The sequence below is a fragment of the Phycodurus eques genome, chromosome 9, assembly GCF_024500275.1.
Source record: "Phycodurus eques isolate BA_2022a chromosome 9, UOR_Pequ_1.1, whole genome shotgun sequence".
Lineage (NCBI taxonomy): Eukaryota > Metazoa > Chordata > Actinopteri > Syngnathiformes > Syngnathidae > Phycodurus > Phycodurus eques.
The window spans coordinates 20,391,034-20,410,193 of NC_084533.1; the positions used below are offsets into that span (position 1 = coordinate 20,391,034).

The window sequence follows — 19,160 nt, forward strand, 5'->3', positions numbered from 1 at the left end:
ATAACTAACTACAGTAATTAATTGCTGTTAATTTGCATTTTGCACTCTATTTGTCTGTTTGTTTCTCTCCCCATCTAGTGGCAGTCCTATGCTAATGACAGATAAAGGTTTAAGGTCTGTGTCTCTTGGGGTTTCTATCGGCACTAATCGTCCAGGTCAGTTTCTCTCTCAGGTTTCTTTTTGAAATTTATGAATGGTAAAACAACATTTAAAAAAAAAAAAAAAAAAAGATTGTCATTGTTAAAATGAATGATTCTGTCCTCTATTGTGGCATCTCTTTATGTTCATGACCAGAATAAGAATGCTACTTGGGTCTCACTGAAAAGAAAAAGAAATAGTAAAATTATGAGGAAAATGTTATAATGTTACAAGAAAAATCCCAGTGCATAAGTAAATGCAATGTTCTAAGCAGCCTTGTTATCTCTTTAGAGATGTGCTATACAGTATATTAATTGGGTAATATCATTAAATATTTATTTAAAACACTTCTCAGATTAATGATGATGCAAGCGATTTGTGTGCAGCTCTTGATAAAAACCACCATGACCAACAATAATGAGACTCAATATACAGTACAAACACGTGTGGTAAGCGTGAGCAAATATTATTCTTTGTATAATCGTAATGATAGCCAATACAGTTCTTGCCAATACAGTTCTTTCTCTAGAAAGGCAGTGAGGCTGAATTACCATTTTTAGATTATTGTGGTTTACATCTGCATAACTGTAGAACAGCACAGTGTTAAACTGAAACAATTTAGCAAGAGTTGCCTAGTGTTTTATTCAACTGAGAGCTGGAAGTAAACTTTGATCATCTCAGTTTAGCTTCAGGCCCCTATTTGAAGCAGCATACAGTTTTCAGGGACTTAGTGGTTTCTGTATTTTATTTATTCATTATGGAAATATAAATATTTATTTCGGAAATCTGCTGTTGGGAGAAAGACTATTTGTAGTAGTAATAAATCATTGATGGTTGGTAGAACCACATCCAAGCCAGCCTAATGCCCATCCAAGAATGAATTTTGCACTCGTAAAATGTTTCTCGTAGAGCTACAGATTTGGATTGTCTTCCTACCATAACTGCAAGTAATTTGAGTTTTTGTACAGTAGATCACTTCAAGCTGGAGAGTCCACGTGTGCAGCAGCGTCTTCAGCAGCACAAACGGCAGCAGAACGACATCACTGGCAGACATTTACAAGTAAATCATTCTTGAATCGTGTCATAAGTCATGTTAAAACTGTAAACGATCACATTGTCTTTTGTTTAAACGGGGCATCTATCTCTAAGGTAGAAATAAAAAGAGATGATCATAAAAATTGGTCTGGAAACATTAAAGCTTGGTAGATAAAGTAAATTCAAATAAAATAATGCCAAGCATATTTATCATCACAAACACATGTACTTACAGATGCATTCAAAAAAACAATGTCCATGTCACTTTCTGCTTCTCTGGTGTTGTGGTTTTTTTATCTACTGACACATCTTACTTCATCAATGTTTCAATGTTTAATTGCTTTATATTTTATTATTGTTTATTTATTTATTATATGTTGTTTTTAATCACTCAATGATGCAGGGTGTCAAGACTGTTCTGAGCCCATTCAACAAGGCCACAGAATACTCCTCCTCCAGCGATGAGTTTGGGAGTAGTGATGAAGACGAGAGGAACAGGTGAGCTTATGCACATATCTGTAAGTCATAACTACAGAGAGATTGTTTTAATGTCGTAAATTAAATGGATTAACTAACATTTATGAATAGACAAGTTATTTACAAAATATGATGACAGTCCTAGTGAAAGTGAACTAATATACTGTAAGTAAAAAAAAAAAAGTATTGCTGACAATTGCTAAAAACAGTACAGTTGCGATCCATAATTAGTGGTAGTACAAAGGTGAGGGGTTCTTTTTTTTATGTCCTCACAAAGTGGCTTGAAGATACAGTACGCAATTTAATGACCATCCCATGTTCATGACCAAACTAAATGCATGACAGAGAATAACATTTCCTCATTGGTCATTTCGAAACACAGTGATGACAAAAAATGAAATGTTCAATAGTTTTCAACATTTCTTAGAGATGCCACAGGCACAATAAACAATATTGCTACATTTTCTTTGAAAAATGATCTAAAACTTTCTAAAACTACGTACTGTAATTTCCATTGGAACTTTTGGGCTGCATACATATTAGGCTATACACAATCAGGACTTTTGGGGCCGATCACCGATCAGTAAGTTTAAAAAAAAAAACGATCACAAGATGGAGCAATGTCTCTATTTACATGACTTGTTCATTTATTGTATATACTTGTGTACTGTATACTGTATCCATCCATCCATTTGACAAGGCTAAAAATAAACTGACAAGGCTAAAAATAAACTAGCTTTTGGATTTATACGCGACAAAGACGCGGAGTTAAATGTCTTGTGCGGAGCCGATCGATGACGTCATTGATTGGATCGGCGACTTATGACATGAAAGCCGATCAGCCGATCAGCATAAAATGCTAATTATCGGCCGATACCGATAACGCCGATCAGATCGGCGTAAAGTCTACTACATATTGTCAGACCAAGGCTAAAGGCTAATGTAAAGCCTCTTATGCCTTTGCTGTCTGATTGTACCAACTCAGGTTCTGCCATTACAGACTTGTGAGTGTTTGCTATTTGGTTGTACAGTATGACCAATGTAAAGTCTTTTCATTTGCTTTGATACATGTTTGCAATAGAAATATTGGAGGTCTTGTTCTGGATCAGTGATATTTGTTAGTTTTCTGCCTCAGGATGAGTTAGTAATAGCTTACTATTCCCATTTGCCATTGCTTTTTAAATCTCGAAAATGTATTTGACACTCATAAATGCATTACTTACAATCAAGTTGTGTTCTAATTGCTTGATACCTTACTATCTTTCTAGTTGTGGCCTCCCTAATGGAAAGGGAGAGAAATACTTCAAACAAATACCAGATGGCATTGTGCTGCAGCCTCATCACAATCTTAACCAGGTCCACACACACAGACACGCACACATGTGCACACACACACGCACAGTCACATACGATAGTATCACTAGTTTAGTTGTTTCTACTGTGAGACGTTATATTATTCTGAAGAGTTAGTATTTTCTCTACAGATTTCTCAGATGTCATCAGATGATACCTACATGCTGCCAGACCTTCTGCAGAAAACATCTTCATCAAGTCCTTCTCGCAACGCACTAAACCAGCAGCAGCGAACACGAGAACAGAGTTACACGCAATCTCCCATGGCACCGCAATCCCCCACACGCCGGGAGCTAAATGTGAGTGCTGTTTATACCTGGTGTGACATTTAACATCACATTTTTATTATTCTTATTCTTAATGACACCAATATGTGTCACAAAACCAAAACAGAAGCCCACACGAATATACCTCCTAATATATCTCCTTCAACCCGGGTTCAATCCCTGGCCCTGCCTGTGTGGAGTTTGCATGTTCTCCCCGTGCCTACGTGGGTTTTCTCCGGGCACTCCGGTTTCCTCCCACATCCCAAAAACATGCATTAATTGGAGACTCTAAATTGCCCGTAGGTATGATTGTGAGTGCGAATTGTTGTTTATTTCGATGTGCCTTGCGATTGGCTGGCAACCAGTTCAGGGTGTACCCCGCCTCCTGCCCGATGACAGCTGGGATAGGCTCCAGCACGTCCGCGACCCTAGTGAGGAGAAGCGGCTCAGAAAATGGATGGATGGATATCTCCTTCACTCTGGATTATGTTGTAACCTTTTTTTTTTTTGCCATAAATGTATTGTAAAATCTATTATGTTGTGCAAGTACATTAAAATCAAAATGAATTGTTTCTTCTCTGGCCGATGCAAGGTAATAATAGTACAGTATTTTGAAAGTCAAATTTTAAATTGCTTCCATACAAATAGTTGCGTCTCTGATGAAAGTGCAAAGTGCAACCTCCACGATGGAAAAACAAATCTTTATGGGCGCTCGCTCGCTTTATGGGTGGGTAGGGAGAATGAGGTCAAATCAGCCAGTGGTGGCATCGCGCAAGCACAATTCATTTCCAGTGTTGATGTAGAGGGAGTGTCACAGTCGACAAAAGTCTCAAATAACAACTCAGAAAGTCACTACATTTTTAGCTAGTGACTTTTTAAAAAAAAAAAAAAAAAGAAAAACAGTTGTTGTAGCGGTCAGAAAAGCCGCCAGCGAAAAATTCGCCAAGATTTTTTTTTTTAACACTGAGTAGTGTCGGAACACCGTGGCTCCATCCCTTGTACCGTACTCTGCATTTGCATTAGACAGACAGTGATTTCAACCATAGTGTGACAGGTCTAAGTAAAGTGTGCTTTTTATCCTTTGTGTATTTTAACAGACAATCCAGAGAGACGTTTTAAAGACTTCTAAGAAATGTTTTCAATGTAAAAAAACATAAAAATTGCATTTCTCATCTATCTATCTATCTATCTATCTATCTATCTATCTATCTATCTATCTATCTATCTATCTATCTATCTATCTATTTATCTACCTACCTACCTACCTACAGTAGCTACAGTAGTAGCTAGTACAAACATGGCCGTTTGACTGGTTGCATTAGTTACATATGACCTCTAGAGGAAGGTATTGAGACAGTTGTACTCAATGAAGTAATCTAGCACTACAGGAGCTTTGTACTCAAACTGATCAAGGGTATTGGTATAGTATAGTGTTTGTACAACCACACGGCAAGCTCCTTTTGAATGGCTACAATTTTCTTTTTCTTTTTTTTCCTCAGGCTTTCAGCAGTCCAGCTAGTAAAAACACCTCATCTACCTCTTCCACTTTCTTCTCCTTCATTGATCCAAGATTGACCCCAATATCTTCGCCACCACAGAGCCCAAGTGAGTACACGTCCCAAAAAATGTCCAAACTTTGGAGAAATGAGTTTGAGTTATAATAGCAGAAGGGTGAGTGTTATGAGAAAAAAAAATGGAATTGGTTGAAATGTCTTCAGCATGCAGTAAGGGTGACCCAGTCAAGCAAGAGAACCATAGGAAGGGTTCTGTAGTGAATGTGAACCCAACCAATATTCGACCACAGAGTGACAGTCCTGAGATTCGCAAATACAAGAAGAAATTCACCACAGAGGTGCTCTGTGCCGGACTGTGGGGTTAGTCGTTTTCTTTTGCTCCATATGATTATATTGTGGGTCAATATTATTATAAAGTGCCTTTGACGTCCTCATCAGAATCATTCAGTCGTCATGAAATGTAGCAGAATAATTAAACTCTGAGGTCTTATTATAGGTTGCCAAACATTTGCGCACATACCAGTGCAATAAGTCTTCAAATGTTTTGCTCTACTTGTCCACTCTGTTCATAGTAAAATATCAATTGTTATAAAACCTTTCACAATTTTGAAATATATTTGTTAAGCAATACACAGTCAGCTTGCTAACTGAATCACGTTGCTAAGGTCCACCGTGAGCTCATACAATGCTTACATTACCCAAAAATGTCCACTCTGTCATTGTCCACCCTGTCAGCAAGCGTACATATTTTGCTGTCTACGTGTACATTGTCTGCTTGCAAATAATTTCTTTAAAAAAAAAAAAAAAATGTGGGAATTTGACCAATATGCATTTGTAACAGCATGAAAATGTGAAGTTCAATGGAAATTTTGGGGGGTGAAATGAGGACGTCTCAAAGAAAGCGCATGGTGATATTGATCCATATACAGTACATGCTAGAGATGGTGGACATTTTCTTGTGTAGAATATGAGTTTTGCATTTTGTTGGATTTGATCTGCAGGAGTGAATCTGTTGGTGGGGACGGAAAATGGTCTTTGGCTGCTGGACCGAAGTGGTCAGGGGAAGGTCTACTCACTCATTAGCAGAAGACGGTTTCAGCAGATGGATGTGCTTGAAGGACTCAATGTGCTCATTACTATATCAGGTACACACAGGTTTGTCAGGTGTATGTTTAAATATTGCAGACTTTTGACTGCATTGGCCATTATCAGGTCATCATTAATGCGCTGTTGCAAGGTAAATAAGAAGTAACTGTTGAAGATGTGTTCTGTAAAGGCAACTAAAGTTAATTTGTGTATACGAAGGATTGATTTTGTCTTTGTTTCAAGGTAAAAAGAACAAGCTCCGCCTTTACTACCTTTCCTGGCTGAGAAATAAAATCCTTCGGAATGACCCGGAAGTGGAGAAAAGACAGGGTTGGACATCTGTTGGAGATCTGGAAGGTTGTGTCCACTATAAAGTGGGTAGGTAGATTAACATTTGTGACTTTTCTTGATACCGTAAAGCAAGGTAGAGGGGAAGCAGGGGTTTAGTTTATTTTTGCATTAATTTTCAAGGCATATACTATATTTGTGTCTCTTTGTACAGTGCGTTACGAGAAGATCAAGTTCCTTGTCATTGCTTTGAAGAATGCAGTGGAGGTTTACGCTTGGGCACCCAAACCCTACCATAAGTTCATGGCCTTTAAGGTTAGTCATGTTTTCATATATTTTATATTCTACTTCATGCTCCTGGGAAACAATTCACAGGTTGATTAGGTGTGAAACCGACAAAATTGAATCACTCTGTATTTTTTGGGTGTTTAATGTGTAGTGGTTCTCTTGCCTAACTTTGGTGCTGGCAATGTGGGTTTAGTTCTTTTTCAGTGACTGTGTGAATTGAGTTGTCTGTTTCTTTATGTGCCCTGTGATTGCCGGGCGACTAGTCCACAGTGTAGTCTGCCTTTTTGCCCGGTCAGCTCTCATCGCTACTCCCTCACGATGATCATCTCTGACATAGCTAAAAAATAATTCTTCAGATCCACCAAAACATAAATGTAGTTGGACTAAACACTGATTGAGGTCAATCCGCAACCAAACCCTCCCTCATTGACAGACATGCTGTATTCAGGCAGTGAGACTCTAGGGAGATTCTCATTAGAGCTGTGCCCCATTTCTTTACATCCACCATGGCCTGAGCTACTTTTGTTCCTTCCTCGGAAAAGGCCGACAATACTGTATACTGCGTTTGGCATGACTTCCTGTGCCCATCCATGTGGATCGTAATCATTAAATTTTATTTTCTTGTCAGTCTTTCAGGTCTTTACCACAAAAGCCACTGTCTGTTGATCTGACAGTGGAGGAAGGTCAAAGGTTAAAGGTCATCTATGGTTCCTCATCTGGTTTCCATGCTATTGATGTAGACTCTGGTACACCGTATGATCTCTACCTGCCCACACATGTAAGTGTCCTCTCTTTTTGTACAACTTTGTGTTCCATAGCATGTTTAAATGATTGCTTCCAGGATATTCACATTGCCACAACCATCATTTTGCATCCTGACACATGAAATAATAGAGTCAAATTAGTCTTTTTTTAGTTCCACAGTGGGAAAATCTGGTTTGTTCAGCGGCACATAAATAATATGAGAAAATACAAAAAATAAAAAATGTCAGGCAAAGAGAAGTGTACGTGGCAACTGTGCATGAATAATACATTTTATATTTGCAGATGTGAATGGCCAACTGGACTGTAGCCATGTTTTAAACTTTAAACTTAAAAATATGGGGAATTACTTTGCATGACATGGATCTGTTTTAGAGTCCCCTTTGACACTGTTTCTCACATTAACTGAAGAGGGTGGGAAGTTTAGGGCTTTCTGACATTATTGACAATGGTGGGAACAACAACTTGTGGTTCACAATTGATGGGTGTTGTTAAACATCGCTTGTCACATTGCTGGGACTGATCCTATTCTGAGGCACCAACATCAAGGAGGGTGGGAAGATTGAGGGCAAATCAGGGGACTCAGCATTCATAAAGCACATGATTGTTATTTTTGTTATTAATACTAAAACTATAACTTAAGAAAAAGTGTCCCAAATGATCCTAAAGCTCTGTCTTCTCACCACAGAGCCTATCAAACAGAGAAATAAGTGTAGCGACAACAAGGGCATGAAGTGTGTGCTTTGCGCCTCATCAGCTCTCTAATTCTCGATGTCTGTCACACTAAGTGTGTCCTAATCAGTCAGTATCGAGCCAGTGAGAACACGAGACATAATATAGCGTGAGAGGAAATTTGGGGTAAGAAGATTGAATTGATGAGATTACTTGGAAATCCAAGTATTTCCGAAATAAAAGTGTTTTTTTCTACATTAGCAATAAATTGCATATAGACTTTCTTATTGTGGCGTTTTACATGCAAATGGCTCTGTTCTGGTAGGGTATCTATTGACACAAGCCAACAAGTGATCAATTTCAGTTTGCTACAGAATGGTAAAGCATAATCGAGCTTGTCTTTACGCCACAGGGTGTGTAGGCTGCATGACGATCGCTATGTCAGTGACATAAATACTAGTATGACATTACTTTCTGATGATGTGGAAGGGGAGGGGTTCGCACTTTCTTATGAGGACAAATATCTCTGTCCCTAAATTTTGTAGGGGGGAGGGGGGGACTCATCAGGTCTCCCAACATCATTTGAGAAAAGGTCAAACTTTTTGGCCACAATTCTAAAAGGTATGTTGAGATGTCTGCTCTAACATATTTATTTTATTGAATTGTGCAGATTATAGGTTACATTATTATTGGGAAAAAAGTTTGTCAATAGTCACTATCTGGATTTTATTATGGACTCAAAATGGCAACAACAAAGAACTTTAATCTGAAATATATCCCTTTTTTGAGCAAAAATGAATCTTTCATTGAGCATTGTGCACTACGTCCGTTGGCAGTTGTATCATGGTCTTAACTAGATGCTGTACTCAGATAACACAATTAGGGCTGCCACAAATGACAACTTTTTAATGAACTTTGCAGCTTCCTGACGTGCTTATTATATATGGCAGTGCAAATTAAAATGAAGGCGATACTCTAGCCTTTAACATTCTTAGCTGTAAATGTTTAGTACACTTTAATATGGAACCAAAAACTATGCTCAATCATGTATAATCACAAGGGAACTTGGACTAACCTTCCATATGTAAAGATTTTGGTGGGCTTTTTTTTTTTTCAACCTTTCTGTATTAAGAGGACATGCTTTGATGTTGACAAAAAACAAAAAAAGTAAACCTTATGAAATTCAGTTGAGAAATAATCAAGTTCTGATTTATTTTCAATGTACGTGCATTGCTTTTGATGGGAACATGACCGCCATGTTGTCACCTCACTAAGATGGCTTGCTAAAGCGTAGCTGACATTACAGCAAGCGCATAACCTGTATGCCAAGGCTGATGAAATCTTCGTTAACCTTACGCCAATGTCAACGTTTACAGCTTTCAACAAGTAGCTAGCTCACTGCCATTGACGTTAATATTAGCAGCTCACTGGCCAAATAGCTCACCGAGATGACTGTTCCTCTTCGTCAGAAATGGAATCAGCCACAACGTACTTCCTTTTTAAAGTGCTCGTGTATCACTGTCATGCGATTATGACAATAACGTTCTATCTGGCAGGTTTTGCATTTATTCCTCTTAAGTGTTTTTGGTGAAATGCTCAAACCTTCAGGCGCGGGTTAGCCGTAGTTATTCCGGGTATTCCATGGGCCGACCTGAATGACCACCACACTGCACATATGTGTCACGGGCAGAAAGCAGACAACAGTCAACAGCAGGAGTATACTGGCACTTTTGAGATAAAAACAAAGTTTCAAAAAAAATAAATGACGACGTTGACTACTTTATTAATAGGAAACAATTTTGATCGTCGTCGTTGTTGTGACTAGTGGACTAATCTTGGTAGCTCTAAAGACAAGTGTCAAAACAGAACTGTAGACCTGTTTGAGGTCAAGCGTAATCAAACTGTAATTTCGCAAATGGATCGCCCACTTGCTTTTTTAATTTGAGGAATAACTGGCAATTTATCTTTGTGCTACTGTGTGGGCAGACGTCTGGTAGCTCACATTCTGACACATCTTGTGAAAACTTTTTTACATCATTAAATTATATTTCATGTGAACCAAATATATCCCAGCTAAAATTTGCATGGTATGGTTGATTTTTCAGCGATACGTTTTCTTACTATCTGATAAACGCTGCAAGTCTGTAAAACATGGCTATGCTGCATACTTCTCTCTCACTCTCTCACTCTCTATCTCTATCTCTCTCTAACACACATATATACACAAAACTCAATCACTTTGACCATGTGCTACTTTCAGTAATGAAGGTATAGGGGTGCGAGGGTGAGAGCGGTACAGTTGGATATTCGGAAGGAGAAATAAGCTCTAAAAATACACCCTTCCTGTCCTCCTTTTCCTGTATGTGTGTATATGTGCGTGTGTATATGTGGCTCTAGTATATTAAGCCAGTTTCCAACCTCATTCTCACCTTTTTCCTTTTTTCCTCTTGAACTCTCTTTCTCTATCTCTCTCTCACTCTCTTTTTCTCTCTCTTACACACACAAACACACACACAAGCACACGCACACATCCATACACAATGCATCACTCACCCACGCAATGTAGTAGACATTAACACAGACACACACACACACACACACACCGAATCATCTGTGGTGGTTCGTGTGAGCTCTGTAAGAATGCTGATGCCAAGGCGGAGGATTAAGATTGCGTTGCGTCTGTGGATGCCAGTTCTGATGCTGAGGATTGTGGTGGCTCATGCTCTGGTGATGTATATAGACTGTTTTCACTTGCTTGGTTACAGTAAGTGTACATCTTGCTGGGTTCCACTGATTGCACAAAGACCTTGCTGAAGTTGATTTTGACTGAATGGCTCCAAGTAGCGGCACGGTGTATGACTGGTTAGAGAGTCTGCCTCACAGTTCTCACCTGGGTTCAATCCCCGGCCCCGCCTGTGTGGAGTTTGTATGTTCTCCCCGTGCCTGCGTGGGTTTTCTCCAGGCACTCCGGTTTCCTCCCACATCCCAAAAACATGCATGGTCGGTTAATTGACGACTCTAAATTGCCCCTAGGTGTGAATGTGAGTGCGGATGGTTGTTTGTTTGTATGTGCCCTGCGATTGGGTGGCAATTAGTTCAGGGTGTACCCCGCCTCCTGCCCGATGATAGCTGGGATAGGCTCCAGCACTCCCGCGACCCTTGTGAGGATAAGCGGCTCAGAAAATGGATGGATGGATGAATGGATGGCTGGATGGATGGATGGATGGATGGATGGCTCCAAGTAATTTTAGAATAATGTATTTTTATTTTATTAATTTTTTTTAGTATTTCATTCTGACCAGGTTGCATCACTGACCTGTAGTACTTTTTATTTGCTCGATTTAGTCATGAATAGTGGTTAATAATTCCCTAATTGTTTTTGTTTTAGAGAGAAAGACGTTTTGTGTACATATACTGCCAAAGATCCTGTTTTTTATCTCTTATTGTCACTTAAAAGTAGTGACTATTATAATTGTTATATACTACCACATACTGGTAGTAGTAATACAACAATACTGTAGTACTGTATACTTGGAAGTCATTTATCTTTTACTATTTCGTTTCTCTGGAAACTGCTACCGTTAATGATTGTCATTATACTCCTTATCAATACAACTTATATTAGCTCATCTTATAAACAAATTTGTTGATTCCACCTTTATGCCAAAATTACCCATGTGAGAAAATTGTATCATAAAGTAGAATAGAACATAATGGGCCATTATTCGTCCCGGTTGGACTGCAGCAAAAGTAGACATGAAATAAATTGATTATCCAAAAATAATGTACAGTACATTACAGCAGCAGGCAGTGAGAGTGAGTTGAATGAGAACAGTCTATGTGACAACTGTACATACTGTAAATACTCAAGTAAATAATATATCTGCAAATGGGAATGGCAAACTGGACCGCAATAAATCATTTCCTTTGAGCAATTAATATCAGGAAATTATTCATATTCAATTGGAGCAATCGTTTGTCTTTTTAACTATATGCAAACTATATTCAAGTTCTTAATGTGTGTGTGTCTGTTTGTGTGTGGGTGTGTTTCACAGATCCAGGGTTCCATCCATCCGCACGCCATCATCATTTTGCCAAACAGTGCCGGAACAGAGGTTCTTGTTTGCTACGAAGACGAAGGAGTCTACATTGACACTTACGGCCGAATCACCAAGGATACGGTGTTGCAGTGGGGAGAGATGCCCGCATCTGTCGGTGAGTTTTTTGTTTTTAACTTCACAAGCATATCAACACAGAAGTTTCAAACTAAGCTCAAGGAGCATAGCGATATAGACTTTGTGTTGCGTATCTGTTATTGTTGTTTGTGGCTTCCATTTTGGCTAGTATGCCATCATATTGAACATGTTGCCGATATACAATCACCGCACAGCACAGCATTGGCTAACCCTGCACAAAAGAGATGGAGCCAACAGTTTAAAAAAAAAAAACTGACTGATCGATTTATACACGTGGTCACGAAGTTAGTGATTTATTTATAATTCATATTTGTGGTTTTAATTTTCAGTGGTGTATAGATTTGTGAGTTGTTTCTAGTACATAGCCCCTCTCGTGCACAGAACAGTCGTAACAAATTATCATTTATGTAATTTACAATTTTTTATACACAGTGGATCTCTGAGGTGGAGCACAATCTGTTCGGGGGTGTCACTTGACGTCCATTGTTTGTATTTTGACACAATTTTCTCCATAGGAAATAATGGAAAAAGTGCCACTATCATAAAACCTTGATTAAATGTACACACAAAGTTGTCATTTTTTTAATCACTGCAAATATATAAAAACAACAAAATCATTGTCAAAAACTGACAATGCAAATGACCATGTAGCTTATCGAGTCTTGCTGGTGTAATTTTGAGTCTGCATACTTTAAATAACGTCTATCTTGTAACCCGTCATTGAGGCTGGTCCTCCTTGAATACATTTTGCAAAAAGACAGCATGAAGCCAAAGAAAGAACAAAACACACACCCAGAATTAATCCTACTATAGTTACTGAGCTGAGATCTAGAATGATATGGGGGCATCTCCCGTTCAGATTGTTTTGTGTGACTTTACTGCCATATGTTTCCTGAAAATGTTGGATGTATTTCAAATAGTGTTTCTTCAACTTGAAAGGGCAGACTGTAGTCCTTCCAACGTTCAGGTTAACCTCCACTTTCCTCTGACATGTACTATACATTCACCCCCGCTCCATGTCTGCGCAGCTTACCTACAGTCCAATCAAGTGATGGGTTGGGGAGAGAAGGCCATTGAGCTCAGGTCTGCCAACACGGGAAACCTGGAGGGAGTTTTCATGCACAAAAGGGCCCAGAAACTCAAGTTCTTGTGTGAAAGGAATGACAAGGTATGTCGTCAATACACATTCCACCAACTTCCTCCAAGAGCCTTTTTGGAATTAAGTACTTGGTTATTGAGCAGGTAGCAGTTAAGTCTGTTGTTAAAACGACAATGTAAAGCTTGTTAATCATTGATCATTGTTATTATAATTGATATTGTCATGATATATTATGTTTTAATATTTTTCTTTTATAAATCATTTATTTTTCATTTTGAAAACTTCCTGAGCCATCTTCTCTCTTATTGTAGGTCTTCTTTGCATCAGTGCAGTCAGGAGGCAGCAGTCAGATTTACTTCATGACGTTGGGTCAGAACTCTCTGTTCAACTGGTAATGAACTGGACGCGTGGCGGAAAGGTCAGCTGCTTGTGCAGGCCTTCATCAGCTCGGATTTTCACGCTTGCGTACAGTTTGTCACATCGTGCATGGGACATTAGGCCAAGAAGAGCTTTCCGTGAAAATGTGTGACGAATAGCACACTGACATCATTTTGGAGCTGCTTTTGTCAATGTCTGTTGCTTCAGTCCAACAAATTCACTGGATCTTCTTTTTCCTCGCCTGTGCACACTGCAGTTGTTCTGTTCCGCTTTCAGCTCATCTTGTCTGGATTAGTCAGTTCCGTACTGGATCATCCTTTCTCTTCCACGTAGACGTTCCAAAGTTCTGCTGCTGTGATTCTTACAAACAGTATCCATGTAATGGAATGAACGGTGGGAAAATAGGAGCTTTATTATCCCTGTTTACTCTATGGAAATCATCTGAGCGCTTCACAAAAGTGTGTGTAGAAAAATTAGTCCCTGTACAGCGATTAGTAGGTTGCACATTTGATTCCTCATAAGGTTCTTTAATCACATTCCACATTGCTCGTCAACTGTCGGAATTGCTGGAGCTATTCGAACACCCACATGGAGATGCTTCAAGGGATACTGGCCAAATTAACGCATGTTTTGATTGGTTGCAATTCATTAGTATAGCAGGGGAAAAGCAACTAAAAGCTGAAAAATACACCTCTAAATCAATTTTTTGGACTTTTACGACAACACCTTCGATCGAACGGGCGCGTCCATATTGGCCGCGAATCGCGGAAGTGACGTCACGCATATGTCACCTTGCCGGTTTCCTTATTGACAACGCTCGTTTGATCAATGAAAAGGAATAAAAAAAACAGAACTGTATCGCAACATTTTGTAGAGGTTTGGACCAAAATAACTCTTGGCATGCACATAGGCGTAGTCTGCCATGAAAAGGATATTTATGCAGACCCCTAAGCAAGGATATGGAAATAGGTGCAGAGCACACAAGGAATAAGAGCAACTACTTTATTCCTGGTGTGTGCTGACAATCGCGAATGCAACTTCCAAGAGAAAAGAGACCAAAATGAAGACGAGGGTACAGTAGCTACAAGAAGGCCACATTCACAATTTCACTGCAGGGACAGTATTTATTTATTCAACATAGCAATTCCAGCCTCGAGTTGAAGTCAATCCAGCCACCACAATGATTGTTCATACTATGCATTTCGGTAACACGCCGCCAACGGGCTGCGAGGGCCAACTTCAAAATAAAAGACTGTCCTACCTACCCTTGTTGAATGAGCTGATGAAGCCTCCTCGGATGAGAGGCGAAACATCTTCTAAGACAACCAGAACAGCTCAGTTCAATGCAATGCCCCGAGGGGGCGCAGGGGACAACAACTTACAAAGCAGTGCTGTCTATGTATTATTTGTTGGACTTTCATTTTGAAGTTGGCTTCCGCAGCACGTTGGAGGCGTGGCACAGTGCTGTACAGTATGAACAATCGCTGTGGCGGCTGGCTTGACTGCGACCTTTTTCATCTGCACTACATCTTCCTCGGCCTAAGGAGGAGAATATCTCTCTGTAGGCCTATTTGGTCGTGTTGGTTCCAAACAATTCAGCTGAATCCTTGCAAAGGCATTATCAATACTACAGTAAAGTGTGCTATGTCGCCCACACGTGACGTCTCGATCCGGGTTATCTGGTCACATGTTCGATCAATATGGCAGTATGTACAGTTTTTCTTTTAAAATAGCTTTTAAAGTTACTAAAGGTGTGTGAAAATTCACCATATTTTAAAATAAATCACAACAAAAATAACTTTTCACAGGTGCAAAGAAAAAAAAATACTGTGAAAAAGATACAGTATCCCTTTAAGTGTTGTGGCTGCTGTTAAATGTTTACGATGAAAGGACCTCGGTGAGGTGTTTGGTAGCTCCACATTCTTCCTGAAAAGATTTTCCACACTTTACGGTGTTGAGTGTTCAGCCCATATGCACTTTGGAGGCAGGTTATGTCAACCCAGTTCCTTATTCATTTATTGTTTATTTCTGTCTGCTAACTGAATTTGTTTTGCACCATCCAACGCATTATATTGCTAAGTTATTTATCTAAAAATAGGGCTAAATTTCACCAGTGACTATTAAGGAAAATAAAGATCATTTAATTTCAACACAGTTAATTTACCGGTTCTTATTAGGTTAGTATTAAATAATTTTTTTATTTTATTTTTTTACTTTCTCAATATACTTAGCAGACATCACAATTATCTACTTAAAAATGTATGTAGTATGGCATTTGAAACACACACAATTCATCGATTGTGTAAAGCTACACAAATGCACTCCAACAGTATTTCCAGGCTTTGTATGTTTGTGTTGTACAGATTGACAGTCTATATGTTTTTGAATGTTTTCTGAAACAAATTGTATAATTGACTGAATGTCAAACGTTGTTTTGTTTGAAAGGCTTTGTATGAGGACTACTTTAAGATGATTTTGTTAAGTGACATTCAAAACCAATAGGAAATATACTCCTCTTTGACTTGTGATTTAATTCACGGAGCCTCAACTGGGATCCTGACCTGATATATCAAATATGAATGCAAATGATCTTAAATTTGTCAATTAAGTAATAGCCGTAGCACAGGACCAAAGTCGTGTCTTATTCTGCTCTCAGATTTGAAAGTTTGATTGAATTCACCTGAAAATATTAATTTTACCTTCTGGTGTTAATGAGAAAATTGTTAATTAATGTGTTTTCCGTTTTCCCTTTGTTTTAACATTCCTCTGTTGGCCTCCGAAAATTGCACCAAATATGTTTTTTTTTTTTCGTTGTTGTTTTTGTTGTTGTTGTTTTTATAATATGTAAAAAAATTATATTGCAGCTGGTTCTGTTAGATGATTTTTGATGATGATTTTTTTTTTTTTTTAAAGTATTGTTGCTATACTGATAAGAATAATAATTTCCATGGGGTAATTTCAGCTTAAATTGTAACATGGAAGTACACGGAATTCTAGTGATGAAGTAGAGTTCCTAGAAATCTTTTTCCTCAGATAGTCAAGCTGAACGGAAGATTTAAATATGCTAAATGGACAAACGATATACTGTATTCCAGGACACACCTTGTTATTAAAAATAATCAACAATTACCAATCAGATTGGGTTAAACCATTCCAACTGGATGTTGCTGTAATTCTTCATCTTATCAAGACATTTTAGACAACCATGTGCTTCCAAAATGTTAGATGATTTTGATATGAAAGATGTTGAGAGCCCTGACCTCAACCCCTTCAGACTTTTTTGATCAAGTAAATCAGAGCTATTAAATGAGTATCCGTACCCTGAGTGGAAGTTGTTGTCGCTGCAAAGAGAGGACCAACTTTTCATGGTTTAATGGTGCCAGATGTCCCAATACTTCTGTCTATATAGTATGTGTACACACAGCATAGAGATAACCATGTTGCCTCCAAAATAAATTAAATTGGAACTTCAGAAATGTATAGACAACTATTGTGATGATTGCCTATGGAAACCCGTTTTAGCATTTCAATATCTAATATTCAATATCTTTGATATCTTGCTTAAGGTCCATGTACGAATATGCTGCCCGTTTCCACCAGTATGACAGTTCAGTGAACTTGTAGAATGTCACATGTAGTACTGTTGGCACACAGTTCACAACAGTTTTGCGTCACGAGTAACATGTAGTCATCCTACTTGTATGGCAAAGGTATCCGATTTGTGTATACAGTCGTGGAAAAAAAAACATTACTAGTAAGACACAGTCGTTGTACTTTAGGGCTACGACAAAAATCAAATAACTTGGCTAAGTCGACTTCAAAAATAGGTCGACAGAATTTCTGCCTCGAAGCTCCGCCAGGACCAAAGAAGAAAAAAAAATTCCTCCCGGAACCGTTTTTGCGCCATCTAAACCAGTGTTTCACAGGGACATTTGTTGCAGACGGACTCAGTGTTGGGCCACTGATAAACTTTGCCAAAAATGACAGAGGAGCATCTGTGATTTTTAAGACACTGTTAGAGGTTTAAGGTACATATAACATGATGTATGAGTGAGGGGAATGGTAGTTAGCGTTTTGTTTTGTTTTGTTTTGTTTTTTACCTAAACTGGTAATCGCTAGTGCGCTAATGCTAATCACGAGTGGTAACCGTTTAGCAAAGGCTGATTTTGTTGTCTCACATTCTGTGTAGAGTTTATACCATACACTCAGTACCAACATATGCAGTTTAAGGAGAGAAGGGGCAGCAATTACTCGAGTACGCAACGAAATATCTATCGGATAATCGATTCTAAAAAGATTTGATCGTGACAGCCCTATTCTACCCGTATTAGTACAATGACGCAATGACCTTTAGCTGGATATCAAGTTTTATAGAATAAATGCTCAAACGGCTTTACGTAATTGGCGATTCTTTCTGGATTATTGGTAGTAAACGTGCCAGTGGTGCTTCATCTCATTCAAGCTGTATCACAAAATCGAGAACCTGGCGCATTTCCGCCTACACCTTCACTGATTGAGCCCACGCAGCATCTCCCAAGCCTCCACCATCAAATCTTTTCACTTTATCAACATGTCTCCTCTTGGTGCATTTCATTCCCCCTTCACTTTCCCTCCACTCCACTTTCATCTTCCTTATCATCTTTGTTCCCAAGTGTTGATCACTTTCTCTTCGCATTCCATCCACCCCCAGCTCTGCATCACAAAGCTTCTGGTAGTGTCACTGAATGCAGTCATGTCATATCAGGTGACATGTAAGGCTGCATACTCTCCTTGTGCTGCACTCATACAGGGAAGCATTAGTACTACAGTTTATGGATTGTTGCATGATTAGTTTTTCACCTAAAACCCATTAAAATTAAGACCATGGATTGATTTGACCAGTCTACAAAACAACTCATGTTTGCTTTCGGACCTACTTTTTCCACATTTGCAGTAAATTTTGACTGTCACATTTAATGCATAGTTGCACATTTACAAAATGACAGTCACAATCTAATGCCACCAAACCAAGTAAATAGTTAGAAACATTAGATTTAGCTTACTGAATAATCATATCGCTTCTTGCCAAAGATTCATGGGAGTGTGTATAGAATTAGCAGGGCAAAAATTATGGAAAGAGGAGTAGCTGGTGGCAGTGGAAGAAGGACCTTGAATGTTACATACAGATGCATTTTTACTTGATCCGAAATGTTTCATTAGAGTGTGTCAAACTGAGGAACTGACTGTTTTTTCTGTACTTTTTATATAGTATAATGATGATGTCATGTTAAGATGAAGGCAGTTCATAGCCAACAGCTCCCAGCTGTTGTCAAGACAATATGGACCTGATGATGTTTGTACTATAAACACAGAACAACTGTGTGCTTGTCATTGTATCTTAATTCTGAGACGCAATTGAGATTTGAATATTTTGTAGAAAGAATACATATTGACTATTTTGTAGAAAGAATACATATTTCCAAACCCTGTATCAATTCTAAAGATTTGTTACTTTGTTTTTGTCTTTTTTGCACTGGATCTATGTTTTATTGCTTGGTGGTAATGGCATGCTAACATATGTTTGTATGCAAAGTGGTGGAAGATGACAATAAATATTGAATTGAATTCA

The 19,160-nt window shown here is 38.6% G+C and overlaps 1 protein-coding gene across 1 annotated transcript in view; it reads left to right on the plus strand.

Annotated features, from left to right (window-relative positions):
- The window catches only part of LOC133408040 (mitogen-activated protein kinase kinase kinase kinase 4-like), a 60,902-nt gene extending 41,742 nt beyond the window's left edge, over positions 1-19,160 (plus strand). Inside the window, 14 exon segments of the mRNA XM_061686523.1 lie at positions 79-155; positions 1,110-1,198; positions 1,577-1,671; positions 2,919-3,006; positions 3,135-3,302; positions 4,769-4,874; positions 4,988-5,143; positions 5,785-5,928; positions 6,113-6,247; positions 6,372-6,472; positions 7,074-7,223; positions 11,935-12,094; positions 13,104-13,243; positions 13,486-19,160. Coding sequence (XP_061542507.1) covers positions 79-155; positions 1,110-1,198; positions 1,577-1,671; positions 2,919-3,006; positions 3,135-3,302; positions 4,769-4,874; positions 4,988-5,143; positions 5,785-5,928; positions 6,113-6,247; positions 6,372-6,472; positions 7,074-7,223; positions 11,935-12,094; positions 13,104-13,243; positions 13,486-13,569 — 1,693 coding nt within the window. The 3' untranslated portion in view covers positions 13,570-19,160.